This window comes from Elephas maximus, chromosome 2 (assembly GCF_024166365.1).
Source record: "Elephas maximus indicus isolate mEleMax1 chromosome 2, mEleMax1 primary haplotype, whole genome shotgun sequence".
Lineage (NCBI taxonomy): Eukaryota > Metazoa > Chordata > Mammalia > Proboscidea > Elephantidae > Elephas > Elephas maximus.
The window spans coordinates 81,085,419-81,102,032 of NC_064820.1; the positions used below are offsets into that span (position 1 = coordinate 81,085,419).

At 39.6% G+C, this 16,614-nt stretch overlaps 1 protein-coding gene across 1 annotated transcript in view; it reads left to right on the plus strand.

The window, feature by feature from the left end:
• Positions 1-16,614, plus strand: part of IQGAP2 (IQ motif containing GTPase activating protein 2) — a 328,172-nt gene that overhangs the window by 49,567 nt on the left and 261,991 nt on the right. The window contains exon 2 of the mRNA XM_049865807.1: positions 4,237-4,336. Within this exon, the coding sequence (XP_049721764.1) occupies positions 4,237-4,336 (100 nt within the window). The remainder of the gene's footprint in view (positions 1-4,236; positions 4,337-16,614) is intronic.

Here is a 16,614-nt window from a genome sequence, read left to right on the forward strand (position 1 = left end):
AGCACGATGTCCTTCTCCAGGGACTGGTCCCTCCTGATAAACACGTCCAAAGTATGTGAGACAAAGTCTCACCATCCTCACTTCTAATGAGCATTCTGGCTGTACTTCTTCCAAGACAGATTTGTTCTTCTTACAGTCCATGGCATATTCAGTATTCTTTGCCAGCACCACAATTCAAAGGCCTTGATTCTTTTTCGGTCTTCCTTATTCCTTGTCCAGCTTTCACGAGCATATGAGACAATTGAAAACACTGTGGCTTGGGTCAGGTGCACCTTAGTCCTTAAAGTGACATCTTTGCTTTTTATATACTCGAAAGAAGTCTTTTGTGGCAGATTTGCCCAGTGCAATGCATTGTTTGACTTCTTGACTGCTGCATCCATGGGCGTTGGTTGTGGATTCAAGTAAAATGAAATCCTTGACAACTTCAGTCTTTTCTCTGTTTGTCATGATGTTGCTTATTGGTCCAGTTGTGAGGATTTTCGTTTTCTTCATGTTGAGGTGTAACCCATACTGAAGGCTGTGGTCTTTGATCTTCATCAGTAAGTGCCTCCTGTCTGCCATGGTTGACCCTGCTGGTATTTAAATACCTGTGGCATAGCTTCCAGCATCACAGCAACACACAAGCCCCCACAGTATAACAAACTGATAGATGAGTGGGGGCCCATAAAGATTACAGCCTTGGAAACTCTATGGGGCATTTCTGCCCTGTCACATAGGGTCATTATAAGTTGAAATCAACTCAATGGCACACAAAGCAACATAGATACCCCAGGAGGTGCCAGGAGAGAGAGTATTTTGAGCTGAATCAGCGAAGACTTCGTCCAAACTCCTTGAATTGAGCCTGGAAGGTAGAATTCTATCAGCTGTGACAGTATGTTTCAGTTGCAGTTTAAAGGTTTGTAGTGTGTCTGTGTGTGTTAATTCAAACATGAGGTAAGATCTTTTCTTTGGACAGGGTGACATCAGAGTTTGAGAGCCCTTTGCAGTTGTCATGGGTTGATGAAATCTTATATGATTTGTGGAGGCAGAGGCCTAGAATCTAGGTGCTGCTGGGACTTCTGCCCCCTCTTAGGTGGGTTGGTTGAAACTGAAGGGAGCCAACAGCTAAGAAGGAAGGAGGCGGTAAGAGTGTCTCCTTTTGAATGTTACCCCAGTGCTCACTCACCTTCTTATGTGTTGGGCATGGTGGAATGAGCACATGGACAGTCACCTGGAGTTTTATTTTGTTTTTAAGCTTTAATACGACAGAAGATACTGTAAAACAACAACAACAACAAAATGGGAAACAGAAGGTTTAAACTGAAATTAAAATGAGGAATTGGCAGTTATGGGGTATACGCTCAGCTAGAATTAGCTCTTAAAGGTACTGGACATACAGAGAATTAGGTAATGAATGATGTGTGGGGTGCCTGGTATCTTTTAAGAAAACCCAGGATAAGAAAATCATAACTTGCAAAGTATATTCATTATGGGGTGATTGTTATCTCACTTAGTGGGGATTCACTGAAAGATACTTTTTCAGCAAATACTTCAATGCTGTCTCTGTACAAGAAACTGGGAAGATTCAGGGAGATTCAAAGATTAATCAAAACAGAGCCCTTTCCTCTAAGGAATTCCCAGTTTGGTGAGAGAGATGTGACCAATTTGCACCTGAGGCGTCTGTGATGAGTGATGTAACAAGAATGTGAACTACAGTGCAAAGAAGGGTAGAACAATTTTTACTTTGGAATTCATGGAATTGTGGTTGAGAAGATGTCAAAGGCATCATACAGGGAATGATGAGAGAAGGTGAGAGAATGGCTTTCCAGGCAGAGAGGAGGTCATGAGTAGAAGTACTCAAACATGCAAGGGAGTGGAGTGGTTCTGGAACATGTCACTGTCTGGAAGGAGTAGCTGAAATGTAGAAGAGAGAATGTGTTCTGGAACTTCCTATAGGAAATGGGGAGCCATCAAAGATTTTGAGGGGGGAATAACATCACTCGGACTATGTGTTAGAAAGATGCTTCTGGTATCAGGGTGGAGAATGGGTGGAGAAGAGGTGCTGGCTGGGAGACCATTTGAGGGCTGTGTTGCAAGAATCCAGGGAAGAGATGTTAAAGGCCTGGACTCTTTTAATGGAGATGCAGAGTTGGGTTGTTAGAGAGCTTTTGTGCTTTTCTTAAACTTGAGAGCTCTCTTCTAAAGTTTAGATGAGATGTAGTTTGTTAAAGATAAAGATGCTTTTCACAAGTATAAGTCTTTGTTTCGATGTCATGGGTCTTGGAGAATGTTTCACTGTTTTAAGAAATGGAGCCACAATGGAAAATTGAAAGTGAGGAGAGGAGACGGGGAAGAAGGTGGTGTTATAGGTGGGACCTCCTGTTCCTTTTGGCACTGCTTTTGTTATATACCAGCCTGTCCTGATGCTCTTCCATTTCTGACCTCTCTCTTCTTCCTTTGCTGGTTCCTTTCTTCCTCATCCACAAACATGCATTTTCCAAAATTGTTCCATTCTTTTCTTGTTTTCTCCATCCCATCCAAATACTTCTAGACTTGGGCAAATGGGCTCTGCTTGTTTGCTTATCTGGAAAAGTGAAGTAAATTACCTGCCCTATAAAGAGTTGTGAGGCTAAATGAGACGAGGCATGGAAAACACTGCCTATGGCATTGAAACAAAGTAAATGCTGAATAAATAAGCATGTAGTATATGTTTACATGGTTATGGTGTTCTGCTTTGTATTATATTGATGTAAGTTTAATCTCTTCTCTATTTATGAATTCTTGGCATGATCTCAAGTGTTTAGCATGGTACTTGCTCCAGTAGGAGTTCAAAATTTGGCCTTAATTCTCTTTTGTTTGCTAAGGTGATGTTCTGACTCTTTATCATTAGGGCATGGGATTGGAAAGGCTGTCTTAGAAATGAATGGGTGACCTTCACATCCTTACCTTTTCTGCTTGTGACCAGGGGTCCCATTTATGAAAATGGTTGACTGGAGCTGATGGCTGGGGAACCAAAAAGCATACACACTGACATTCCTGCCTCATGTGATCATATCCCTGCTAGGCATACACATTGTCTTCATTAAAAGAGCAATCTAACAAACTAGAAACCAAATTTACTTTGTAGCCACCAGAATTAAAGTATAGGATTAAAGAGGGAAAAGAGGTCCTTTTATGAGAAGTGTTGTCATGTAAATAAATAGACAGCAAAGAGTTGACTAATGTGACACTTGAGGCAGTGGCCTGCACAGTGTTGAGGCTGTGGACTCAGGAAGTGTAGTCAGGAAATGGCCAGTTGATGGTCTCTCCAGAAGAGCAAGGCTGAAGTGTTAACCCTTATAAGCTAGGCATGTGTTGGAATAAAGAGTGTGGGATCGAAAACAGGTTGCTTGATTTCTCCATTATTTTTTCTTTTCCGTACCTGTTGGCCAGACCTTGTAAAGGCCAAGAAATAGGGAAGGGGGATTTTAGAGAGGTTGGCATTTCTATAATAGGGTTTATCAGTCTTTTGGGTTGTTTTAACCCCCTGCTGTTGAGTCAATTCCAACTCATAGTGACCCTGAAGGACAGAGTAGAATTGAACCATATGGTTTCCAAGGCTGTAAATCTTTGCAGAAACAGACACCTTTCTCCCGCAGAGTGGCTGGTCGGTTGGAACTGCTGACCTTTGGGTTAGTAGCTGAACACTTTAATCACTGTACCACCAGATCTCCTTCACATTGCATGAGAGGCCTTGATTCCCTCAAGCACTGGAGAAAGACAGATCTTTGTAGTTTCTTTGTTCAACCCCAGAACTTCCAGAATGGTACATGGAGGCATTGCTCTCGAAAGTTAGCCACTGGACCACTTCCTCAAGCCCATCAAGCAAAGTTGTTGCTAATAGAGCATGCTCGGACTCATTTGAAGCTCTTCAAATCCTATGGTGTTGTGTCTGTGAAATATGATTGCCTTCCACCCTTCAGTAGTGCTTTTTTTTTTTTTGCTAGAAATAATATTGCAATATTCAAAAGCAAATCTCTTCCTATGCTTGGTGTTTCAATGCCCTGTCTCTACGATACTGCAGTATTCGAAGGCAAATCCCTTTCTATGCTTGGTGTTTCAGTACCCAGTCTCTGAATGTTCCATGTTGACTTGCATATGAGTTTTTTTTTTTAGTTGCTATCTCAAAAAAAAAAAAAAAAGTTTTTTTTTTTATCTCAAGTGTTTATCTGATGAACACTGACCTTGAAGTAACTTGCCACTCTCTTCTATTTCTAGCTATCATAGATGATGAAAGACTGTCTGCAGAGGAGATGGATGAGAGGAGGAGGCAGAACATTGCTTATGAATATTTGTGCCACCTAGAGGAAGCCAAAAGGTGAGCTGCATAATCTGTTTGTACACCTTCTGTTAGAGATAAGGTTCTGGGTAAGGGTGTGGGGTTTGGTGACCAGGAGGTGCCTTCGTGGGCAAGTGATTCTATAGAGGTGTTGGAGTTGTGGACGGTCAGGCAGAGACTCTTGTCTGCAATCGGTAATTAAGATTTGGTCAAGCTGCCCGTGCCAAGAGATCAGTGAGCTGGGGGGTGATAACCCCCCTCCTCATCCCACTCTAGTCCTCTGTCACAGCTGGGTGAATACCACACTCACCCATGCCCACATTACAAACTTGAAATAACTTATTTGCAGTCTTGTTGGTGGCAGACTAATGGGAGAAGAACTTGTTCTTTGCAAACGACCAGGTGGAATTGAGAAACAGTTGCTACCATAGCCAAGGTCAAGGCACTAGGGAGGCAATTGTTCCTTTGCCTTCCTTAGAGCCTCCCAGGAAATCACTGGGCAAATTGCAGATTATTTCAAAGTCCTCATGTCACTGGCTTTGATGTGAGGAGTGATTTCTTAAATCGAGTTCCTTTTCCCCCAGTGTTCCCTCGGCCCTTTTACTCACCCCTTTCCCAATGATAATAACTGCCCAGTAGGACAACAGCATACTGGACTGTGGCCCAGTGGTCACTAAACTGGAGAGTAGGTTTATGATAGCTATCTCCTTTTTAACCCATGGGTGTGTGACCACTTAGGGTGTGTCTTCTCTAAAATCACATTGACTCTTTAGACCTTTTTAGATTAAGTCAATATTGGGTTCTCCAAGGAGAAAGTAAAGATAAAGAAAGTATTTGCACTTAGGACTCTTTATCGGAGAAGTCAAAAGAGCTTTGTCCTTTGCTGGTATAATACTGCAGTGCCCACATGCCCTGGGTCAGATTTTGATTTAGTGCTTCGTGCTTTGATGGAGCGACAGTATCGTTCCATGGACAAATGATATGTTCCAGCCTTCTTATAGACAGTAAACACTTAGTAAGTGGTCATTAGTGTTAGTTGTCTCTGATCACCGGTAAACAGCTATCTACAAAGCTGGAATAATGAGATTTTTAATCAGTATTTTGTGGAAGAATATTCAGTGACACGTGATAATTTGGCATCAAAATTGCTTCAAGGGGGTTTCTCAGGGTTGTTTAATATTTTAACAGTGTCATATAACTTTCTTTAGGCTCTAAAGGCCAAGTTTTTAAAGGTTATATAACATGTCTGTGACACCGGCAGCTAGGTTGCAGGACATTAAAGACTATCAGTCTAAGATTATTAAAAACATGTTTTTAGTCAAGTTGTTGCTTAAAAAGTTTAGAAGAGTGATTCATAGGCATTCAGAATAAATGTGTTTTCAGTGAAAAAGTTTAAGGAGAGTTCATGGAAACTTACCTTCCTTTTCTCACTGACACACATTTTGCATTCTAAGTTTCTGTCTCCTGTTATTTTTATTTTTTTATAAGTGGGAAGCTGTGTCATGTCATGCAGAGAAGATCAGCTGCTAACCAAAAGGTCGGTGGTTTGGACCCACTAGCTGCTCTGTGGGAGAAAGATGTGGCAATCTGCTTCCATAAAGATTACAGCCTTGGAAACCCTGTGGGGCAGTTCTACTTTGTCTTATAGGATCACTGTGAGTCAGAATCGACTTCACAACAATAGGTTTCTTAGTGCCACCACTAACAAACTGTATGACCTTGTGGAAGTCACTAAACTGTGGAAAGTTTAGTTTTATCCCCTCTGTTAATGGAATGATAAAAGTTGGCACTACCACCTGCCCTATTTACATTATGGAATTTTTTCCAAAAATCAACTAAAATCAAGACAGTGAAAATATTCTATAAACTCTAGTGCCAGTCAGGTTTATGGTGAAAACATAAGCATAATTTGCTCCCCAGTATGTCAAAGTAGTATTAATATAGCTTGAAAACTTGTCATCTTTTCCAGTATTTTCAAATTCTATAGTTGAATTTTTAGAAAGTCAACATAACCATTGCCCAGGAAAGCTTCCTTAGGAATAGTTATTAAAAGAATAAACTGTAAAAATGTCCAGATTTTCCTTTAAGGCAGTTCTTTGTATATTTATTTTACAAGAAAGATTAGATGTAATATACATTTATGGATCCTTTATTAAGATCTGAATACTTTTTTGCGACTTTCAGGAACACTGATTTATGGTTGTAGAGTATGTAAAAATTGTACGGCTGTTAATAGATATATAAGAAAGCACAGTGTAGAGAAATCTGATGATCCTGAGCTCAAGAAATACATGGAAGGGTTAGTCCCTGTTCAAAAAAGATTATTTACTTTGAGAGGGCTTACTGCATGATTCTTTTACGTTGTTACTTCCTTAGGAATTTGTTATATTGGGTCTGTTATAGTGCACACATGTACCTGTGTTTATGTGAATGTAGTTACCTCAGAATATTGAGTTTCTACTAAATGGTACACTTGCAAGTGTGTAGATTCAGCTGGGAACTGTTTGTTGTATCTTATTTCAGTTGAAATCACTTTGGTGCATTTTAACTAGAAATGGCCTGGTTCTGTTTTTACACAACTTCTTTTTTTTTTCCCTGGAGATGAGAATTGGAAGGATGTTTTGTTTGTAGATCTCGTAACTTGAAATTTTTAAAAAATTCAGAGTTCTAGTAACCCAATATATCTTTAATTTTTGTTTTACTAATTTCAAGATTCTGCGATAATTAAAATCAGGCCATTTAAAATTTCTTTCATTCAGAGGGGACATCACTACCAACATTATAGAAATTAAGGTAGTACTATGAACAACTGTATGCCAACAAATAAGATGACCTAGATGAAAAGGACACATTCCTAGAAATATACAAACTACCAAAACTGACTTCAGGAAAAAAAAATATGAATAGACTTATAACAAGTAAAAAGATGGAATTAGTAATCCAAAAACGCTTCACATGGAAAAGTCCAAATCTGAATGGCTTCACAGGAGAATTCTACCAAATGTTTAAAGAAGAATTAACACCAATCCTTCACAAACTCTTCCAAAAAATAGAAGAGGAGGGAACACTTCCCAACTCATTCTGTTGAGACCAGTATTACCTTGAGACCAAAACCAGATAAAAAACCCAAACCTGTTACTGTCCAGTCGATTCCGACTTATAATTACCCTATAGGACAGAGTAGAACTGCCCCATAGGGTTTCTGAGGCTGTAATCTTTGCAGAAGCAGACTGCCACATCTTTCTCCCACAGAAACCAGATAAAGGCATCATAAAAATGTACAGACCAATATCCTTTATTAATACAAATGCAAATATCCTCAATAAAAGCCAGCAGACTGAATTCAGCAACATAGAAAAAGGATTATCTACCACCAAGTGGTATTTATCTCAGGAATGGGAGCTTGGTTTAATACCCAAAAACCATTCAGTATAAATAGAGCATATTAATAGAATAAAGAACAAAAACCACATGATCATCTCAATAGACACAGAAGAAGCATTTGACAAAATCCAACCCCGTTTCTTGATAAAAACATTCAACAAACTAGGAATAGAAGAGAACTTCTACAGCCTGATAAAGGACATCTATGAAAAGCACACAGCTAATTCATACTTAGTGGTGAAAGACTGAATGCTTTCTCCCTAAAGTCAGGAACAAGATAAGCATATCTGTTCTCATCACTTTATTCAACATTGTACTGGAGGTTCTAGATAGGGCAATTAGGCAAGAAAAAGAAAGTAAAGGCATCCGTATTAGAAAAAACCAGAACCAAACCAAACCCGTTGCTGTCGAGTTGACTCCAACTCATAGCAACCCTGTATTAGAAAGGAAGAAGTAAAACTATTTGTAAGTGATGTGATCTGGCTTATGAATAATTCTAAGGAATCTAGGAAAAAACTATTAGAACTACTAATGAGTTTATCATGGTTGCAAGATACAAGATCTATATGTAAAAATGCAATTGTATTTCTATGCATTAGCAATGAACAATCTGAAAATGAAATTAAGAGAGCAATTCAGTTTATAGTATCATCTAAAAGAAAAAATACATAACAATAAATTTAACAAAGGAAGTGTAAGAGGAGCATGAAGACATTATGCTGCATGAAATAAGCCAGTCACAAAAGGACAGATATTGTATAGCCTTACTTATATAAAAAGACAAGAAAAGGCAAATTATACATATAGACCAAAGTTTATTAGTGGTTTCCAGGGGCGAGAGGGAGGGAAAAGGGAGGTTAACAGTGATGGAAAAATAGCATTGATTAAGGGTAGAGTTGCACAGCTGGTTATTGTAATTGTCAATAAGTTGTATACCTGTAAAATGTTGACTTGGTAAAAGTGTGATAGATACATTTACAACAACAAAAGAGTAGCTGCTGAAGCTGCTTATATACAACCAAACAGCTCATGGGATTTGGTTTCTTGGTTTGGAGGTTTAGGGCCATGGTTTCATGGGACATCCCAGTTAATAGGCCTAATAATGTGTTTAGTACTTCTGTTCCACCTCCTAGTTTGTTGTGTTGTGTCTAGAGTCTTAAAGGTTTGCAAGCGGCCATCCAACACACAGCAGTTGGTCCCTGTTCACCTGGAACAAACCAGGAAGCAGGAGAGTCAGGAATAAGAGGAAGATATGGAATGTGTAGCTAATTGCCTCCATGAACAACTGTCTCCTTTGTCATGAGACCAGAAGAACTGGTTGGTGCCCAGCTACCATTACTGAACATTTCGATCAAAGATTCCATAGAAAAATCCTGAGCAAAAGGGGGAAACTGCAGAACAGAATTTTACGTTCTTATGGGCTCTAGACTTTCTGGAGCTATGGAGGCTGGATAAACCCCTGAAACTATTGCCCGGAGATAATCTTTGAACCTTGAACCAAAAATATCCCCTAAAGTCTTCTTAAAACTGAACAATAGTTTAGCTTAACTAGTAAAAAATGTCTGCCTTGAGCCTTATGCTGTTTTAAGAACTATCTATATGAGATCAAATTGACAACAGCAACCTGAAAGATTAGGTAGGAACCTTAGGGATCAATGAGTTTTTGTTAATGAGGGAAGAACAACTCAGAAATGGAGGGTGAGAATGGTTGCACAACTCAAAGAATGTAATTATTGTCATTAAATTGCACACGTAGAAACTGTTGAATTGGTATATGTTTTGCTGTGCATATTCTCAACAGCAAAAACAACAACAGAAATTTAAAGAAAGTGTAAGAGTTGAACACTGAAAATTACAAAACATTGTTGAAAGGAAACGGAACTGGAAAGACAGCCCAGGTTCATGGATCAGAAGACAATGTTGTTAAGATGATAATACTTTTCATATTTTTCTACAGATTCAACATAATCTCTAGCAAAAATCCCAGCTGCCTTTTTTTTTTGTTTTGTTTTTTTGGCAAAAGTTGACAAGCTGATCCTGAAATTCATATGGAAATGCCAGGGACCCAGAATAGCCAAAACAAAATGAAAGTGAAGAACAAAGTCGGAAGGCTCACACTTTGTGATTTCCCAGCTTACTAAAAGCTGCAGTACCAATGCATTTTGACTTATATAGCGAGTACCGTCTACTTTGTTTGCCAACTGCACCCTCCCCCTACAAGGTATTTTCATGAGTGTGCTATACTAATTTTTTAGAGCAACATGTGAAAAAAAAATTACCTAGCAGTGCTTACAAAAATTCCTTGTGTGGGGCGTGATTGGCAAACAAACTGAGAAGGCACGTGTTATTTGCGAAAAAATACAGTAATCAAGGTAGTGTGGTAGTGGCATAAGGATAGGCATATAGATCAATGGGATACAATTGAGAGTCCAGAAATAAACCCTAACATTTATAGTCAATTGATTTTCAATGGGGTTATCGAAACGATTCAACGGGGAAAAATAATCTTTTCAACAAATGATGCTGGGACAACTGTATATCCACATGCAAAAGAATGATTTTGGACCTTTAATTCCCATCGTATACAAAATTTAACTTAAAATGGCTCATTGAGATGCTGATGAAGAGTGAGCTACTTGTATCAGGTAGATGCTTGAGACTGTGTTGGCATCTCCTGTCTGGAGGGGAGATGGGAGAGTAGAGAGGGTTAGAAACTGGCAAAATTGTCACGAAAGGAGAGACTGGAAGGGCTGACTCATTAGGGGGAGAGTAAGTGGGAGTATGGAGTAAGGTGTATATGTGACAGACTGACTTGATTTGTAAACTTTCACTTAAAGCTCAATAAAAATTATTAAAAAAAAAAATGGCTCATTGACCTAAGTGTGTGAGCCACAACTATAAAACTATGAAAAGAAAACACAGGAGTAAGTCTTTGTGACCTTGTGTTAGGCAATGGTTTCTTAGATATGATACCAAAAGCCCAAGCAACAAAAGAAAAATAGATAAAGTAGACATCGTCAAAATTAAAACTTTTTTGCTTTAAAGGACAACATCAAGAAAATGAAAATACAACCCACAGAGCAGGAGAAAATATTTGCAAATAACGTATCTGATAAGGAGCTTGTATCTAGGATATGTAAAGAATTCTCACACCTCAACGAAAAAAATAAATAACCTAATTAAAAAATTTAAGGGCAAAGGGCCTGAGTAGACATTTTTCCAAAGAAGATATATAAATGGCCAATAAGCACATGAAAAGAAGCTCAACGTTATTAGTCATTGTTGTTTTTGGGTATTGCGCCATAGGATTTTCTAGGCTGTAAGGTTTACGGAAGCAGATTGCCAGGTTTTTTTCTCCTGAAGAGCTGCTGGGTGGGTTTTAACCGCCAGCCTTTTGGTTAGCAGCCCAGCGCTTAACCATTGTGCCACCAGGGCTCCTTATTAGCAAAATGCAAAACAGGACCACAATGAGATACATACCACATAATACCTGCTAGGATAGCTATAATCAAAAAGACCGAAAATGACAAGTGTTGGTGAGGATATAGAGAAATTGGAACCCTCAGTCATTGTTGGTAGGATTGTGAAATAATACAGCTACTTTGAAAACTGTCTGGTAAGTCCTCAAAAAGTTAAACATAGAGTTACACTGTAATCTAGCAAGGCTGCTCCCAGTTATGTACCCAAGAGAATTGAAAAAACTTATGTCCATACAAAAATTTGTACACAAGTGTTCATAGTAGTGTTATCCATGATAGCCAAAAAGTGGAAACAGCCTAAATACCCATCAACTGATGAATAGATAAACAAAATGTGGTATTTCCACGCAATGGAATATTATTCAGCTATAAGAAAGTGGGGGCATGGGGGTGGGGAGAGAGAAGAAACGGGCAGTGACTACCAATGTGTGTGGGGTTTCTTTTTGAGCTGATGAAAATTTTCTAAAATTGATTGTGGTGATGGTTGTACATCTCAGTGAATGTACTAAAAACCACTGAATTTTATACTTTAAAAGGATGAATTTTATGGTATGTAAATTATTTCTCAGTAATGCTGTGAATAAAACATTCCCTTTTTCAGACTGACCTGAAGAGATCCTTAGTGAAGTTGTTACGTATGATGAATTGGTATTTAGCAGATAGATTGCATTTAGAAGATACTCCTAAGGTACACGAGGTGTCTAAACACTGTATTCATTGTACAGATATTGAGTATTCGCTGTGTGCAGACAGGCATGGTAGGGTCACTCTGGGAGAAGGATCAAGCAGATAATAAACCTGTACTCAAAAAGGATCACCATTTGGTTCAAGTGTTTACTCAGGAATTTAAAAGTCTTTGCCTTCATTTATGTTTGTTCTCTGTCTCTGTGCGCGTGTGCGTCGTGTGTGTGTGTGCGTGCGTATGTATCTTTCCAAATTCTCCTCCTAAATACCTCTCATATGTTCACTCTCTACCTCCGCCGCCATAGGCCTGCTGCAGGCTTCCTTCCTATCTTGCCAGACTACTGCAGCCGCCTCTCACTTTTTTCCCCACTCCTCTCTGGCTCACTCCAATCCGTTTTCTACATTACGTCAGTGGAAGTCTGCCGCTCCTGGGCTTTGAAAGGTTCTCTCTGATGCCAGAAATCCCAGTGTTTAAATTAAATTACTTTTCCCAAAGAATAGTACTGCTAAATAGGTTTCATATTAGTCCGTGCAAAATATATCTAAATAACAAAAATGAGTCTATTTTAAGAACTTATTTCGTTGGTTCTTTATGACAACTGTACAGGGATTTGAGATGAGTTCTCTTTGGGAAAACTCTGAGCTGCAGAACCAAGTCCAACTGGAGTTTTCATGGAGGTCAGGGGACAGGAGAGGGAATTTTGACAAGAAACATGGAGGGAATTTGCAGATTTGCAGTTGAGCAAGTAGTTGTGAATGGGTTGCTATGGTGTCTCGCAAGGAGATTTCTTGTAATATTATATTCCATTTTTTAAGAAAAAAGAAAATGCATACAAACCTTTTTCTGTGCTTACTTTTTCTATCCCATCTCTGAAAATAAAGCAAAAACCCTTCTCTTGGTGATGGACTTGTTTAGAAATATTATCCTCAAAGAACTCTTTATGTCTGCCAAGCTGTTCTCTGGATTAGTGAGTCTGGGACAGTTTTTTATGTGCCCTGGAAAGAAAACAAAATGCTGGTGTGAGTCCTTTTGTGTCAATACTTGCAACTCTGATACCAAAAGGATGCCTCATTGATTAAATCAAGTCTCAAGCTCCGGCTTCACCTCAGAGTAAGTTAGAGGATCAAGTTTGAAAGCAGAAGTGCTTCCGGTGTTTAAACAGGTGAGAACCATGAGTTTCGGTTTGTGTAACACCAAATATTTGTGATTATGAAGAAGAGGAATCTTATGCCTGGGGAATGCTTTAAAGAATCCACTGTGTTTTCTCTACATCTTTATTCCTAAGGACAGTATCCAAGGGTGTGCTAATAATCATTACTCCTCAGAGAAGCTAAGAATTTGGAATGAAATAGCTTTCTTGGCAACTAACCCATTAAGAGACTTGTGTTGTTCTGTACAAAGCAATTAATGAAATTTTAAAACATTCTTAGTTGTATTTGCAAAATACAAGTGGCTTTCATGTCTCTGTGATAACTCCACATCTCTGCCTCTTCGTCCCTGTTGCCTCTTCGTCCCTGTTGGCTCTGACCTCACCTCTGCTGTCCCAGGGGAATGCTCCCTCAGCAGGGGGCGCAGCTGAGTTGAGAGTAGGGCCCCTTCTCAGGGTCTGGCTCCTGGGTGAAAGAAGAGAATGCATGGCGTCTTTGGAACTACTTCCCTATCAGCTTGCCTCAGGAGCCATATGCCAGAGAGACCCAGGACCATTTTGGCGGGCCAGGGCTTGTCATATCAGGGCACATCTCAGTAGTAGGGAAAGGGAGCAACTTGTGCGGAGAATACAGTCCTGTGTGGGGGCGGGCTAGCTTGGTGGAGAGAGAGATGTGGTTTTAATAGGGTGTCTCTGTGGAATGAGAAGAGAAAGGATACTAGCCAGCTCTGCCTGCCACGGTGTGGTGCTTGTAGCCAAGGCCTCAGGGTAACATTGGTGCTGAGGTTCAGCTGGGCGGTGACCAGGGATTGTGCTGTGGAGCTGGAATGGAAGGGACAGATACTAAGGATGTAAAAGAAGAATCTGCAGGATTTGGCAGGGAACTAGATTTGGGAAACAGAGGACACTGGGAGGTCGTGTGCTCTGGGGCAGACCCAGGCATTGATTATCGACTCAGCTGAGCTTGGGACTGGGACACATGGGAGATTTTTTTTTTTAGTTTCACATATTGTGTGTTCTAGCCTTGGTGTATGCTGGACAGGTGTCAGTCAGGTGTGCTATGGCAGATGAAAGTTTAACTTCTCAGAGTGCTAGTTTTTTATTTTTTAATTGTATTTTAGATGAAGGTTTACAGAACAAACTAGCTTCTCATTAAACAGTATACATATTGTTTTATGACATTGGTCAACAACCCCACAACATGTCAACACTCTCCCTTTTCGACCTTGGGGCCTTCTAGTCCTTGCCCCTAGGCTGGTGTGTCCGTTTAGTCTTGTTCTGTCTTATGGGCCTGTCTAATCTTTGGATGAAGGGTAAACCTCAGAAGTGACTTCATTACTGAGCTAAAAGGGTTTCCAGGGGCCATACTCCTGGGATTTCTCCAGTCTCTGTCAGGCCAGTAAGCCTGGTCTTTTTTGTGAGTTAGAGTTCTGTTGTACATTTTTCTTCAGCTTTGTCCAGGACCCTCTCTTGTATTTCCTGTCAGAGCAGTTGGTGGTGGTAGCCAGGCACCATCTAGTTATACTGGACACAGTCTGGTGGAAGCTGTGGTAGTTGTGGTCCGTTAGTCCTTCAAACTAACCTTTCCCTTGAATCTTCAGTTCTCTTCATTCCCTTGCCGCTGAAGGGGTTGAGACCAGTGGAGTATCATAGATGGCCGTTTACAGGCTTTTAAGACCCCAGATGCTACTCACTAAAGTAGAATGTAGAACATTTTCTTTATAAACTATGTTATACCAGTTGAGCTACATGTTCCCCAAAACCGTGGTCCCCACAGCCCTTAGCCCAGCAATTCAGTCCCTCAGGGAGTTTGGATGTGTCTATGGAGCTTCCATAACCTTGCCTTGTACAAGTTGTGCTGGCTTCCCCGGTATTGTGTACTGTCTTACTCTTCACCAAAGCTACCACTTACCTATTGTCTATTTAGTGTTTTTCTATCCCCACTCCTCCCCTCCCTCGTAACCATCAAAGATTGTTTCTTTTTGTGTGTAAACCTTTTCATGTATTTTTATAGTAGTGGTCTCATACAGTATTTGTACTTATGTGACTGACTTATTTCAGTTAGCATGATGCCCTCCAGATTCATCCATGTTGTAGGAAATGCTTTGCACATTCATCATTGTTCTTTAATGTTGCGTAGTACTCTATTATGTGTATGTACTGTAGTTTATCCATTCATCTGTTAATGGGCATCTAGGTTGTTTCCATCTTTTTGGTATTGTGAACAGTGCTGCAGTGAACATGGGTGTGCATATGTCTGTTTGTGTGACAACTCTTATTTCTCTGGGATATATTCCTAGGAGTGGGATTGCTAGATCATATGGTATTTCAAATTCTAGCTTTCTAAGGAAGCACCATATCGTTTTCCAAAATGGTTGTACCATTTTGCGTTCCCACCAACAGTGCATAAGAGTTCCAATCTCCCCACAGCCTCTCCAACATTTGTTATTTTCTGTTTTTCTGATTGTGCCAGTGATGCTGGGGTGAGATGGTATCTCCTTGTGGTTTGATTTGCATTTCTCTAATGGCTAGTGATCTCAAGCATTTCCTTATGTGTCTTTTAGCCCCTTGAATGACCTCTTTGGTGAAGTGTCTGTTTATTTCTTTTGCACAGTTTTTGTAATTGGATTATTTGTCTTTTTGTTGTAGAGGTGTTGGATTTTCCTGTCGATTTTAAAGATTAGACCGTTATTGGATTTGTATTAGCCAATTTTTTTTTTCCCAGTCTTGTAGGTTCTCTTTTTACTCTTCCAGTGAAGTCTTTTGATGAGCGTAAGTGTTTACTTTCTAGAAGATCCCAGTTATGTAGTTTATCTTCTGGAGTTTGTGTACTGTTAGTCATGGTTTATATCCTGTTAATGCTGTGTATTAGGGTCCCTAGTATTGATTCTTTTTTTTCCTCCTATGATCTTTATAGTTTTTGATTTTATATGTAGGTCTTCGATCCATTTTGAATTAGTTTTTGTGTATGATGTGACATATGGGTCCTGTTTTCATTTTTTTTGCAGCTGGACATCCAGTTGTGCCAGCACCACTTGTTAAAAAGGCTATCTTTTCCCCATTTGATAAACTTTGGGCCCTTGTCGAAGATCAGGCAACAGTAGGTGGATGGATTTACATCTGGGTTCTCATGTCTGTTCCATTGGTCAATGTTATCTGTCTTTGTACCAGTACCAGGCTGTTTTGACTACCATAGCTGTATGGTAGGTTCTGCGGCCATGTAGTACGAGTCCTCCTACTTTATTTTTCTTCAGCAGTGCTTTATTTATCTAGGGCTTCTTCCCTTTCCATATAAAGTTAATGATAAGTTTTTCCTTCTCTTTAAAGAATGTTGTTGGTATTTGGATTGGGATTGCATTGTATTTGTAAATTGCTTTGGGTAGAATTGTCATTTTCACAATGTTGAGTCTACTATCCATGAGCATGGTATGTTTTTCCATTTATGTAGACCTCTTTTGGTTTCTTGCAGTAGTGTTTTGTAGTTTTGTTTGTATAGGTCTTTTACATCCCTGGTTAGATTTATTCCTACTTTTTTTTTTTTTTAGGGGCTATTATAAATGGTATTGTTTTCCTGATTTCCTTTTCATTGTTCTCCTTATAGGAGGTATATAGGTGTATAGGA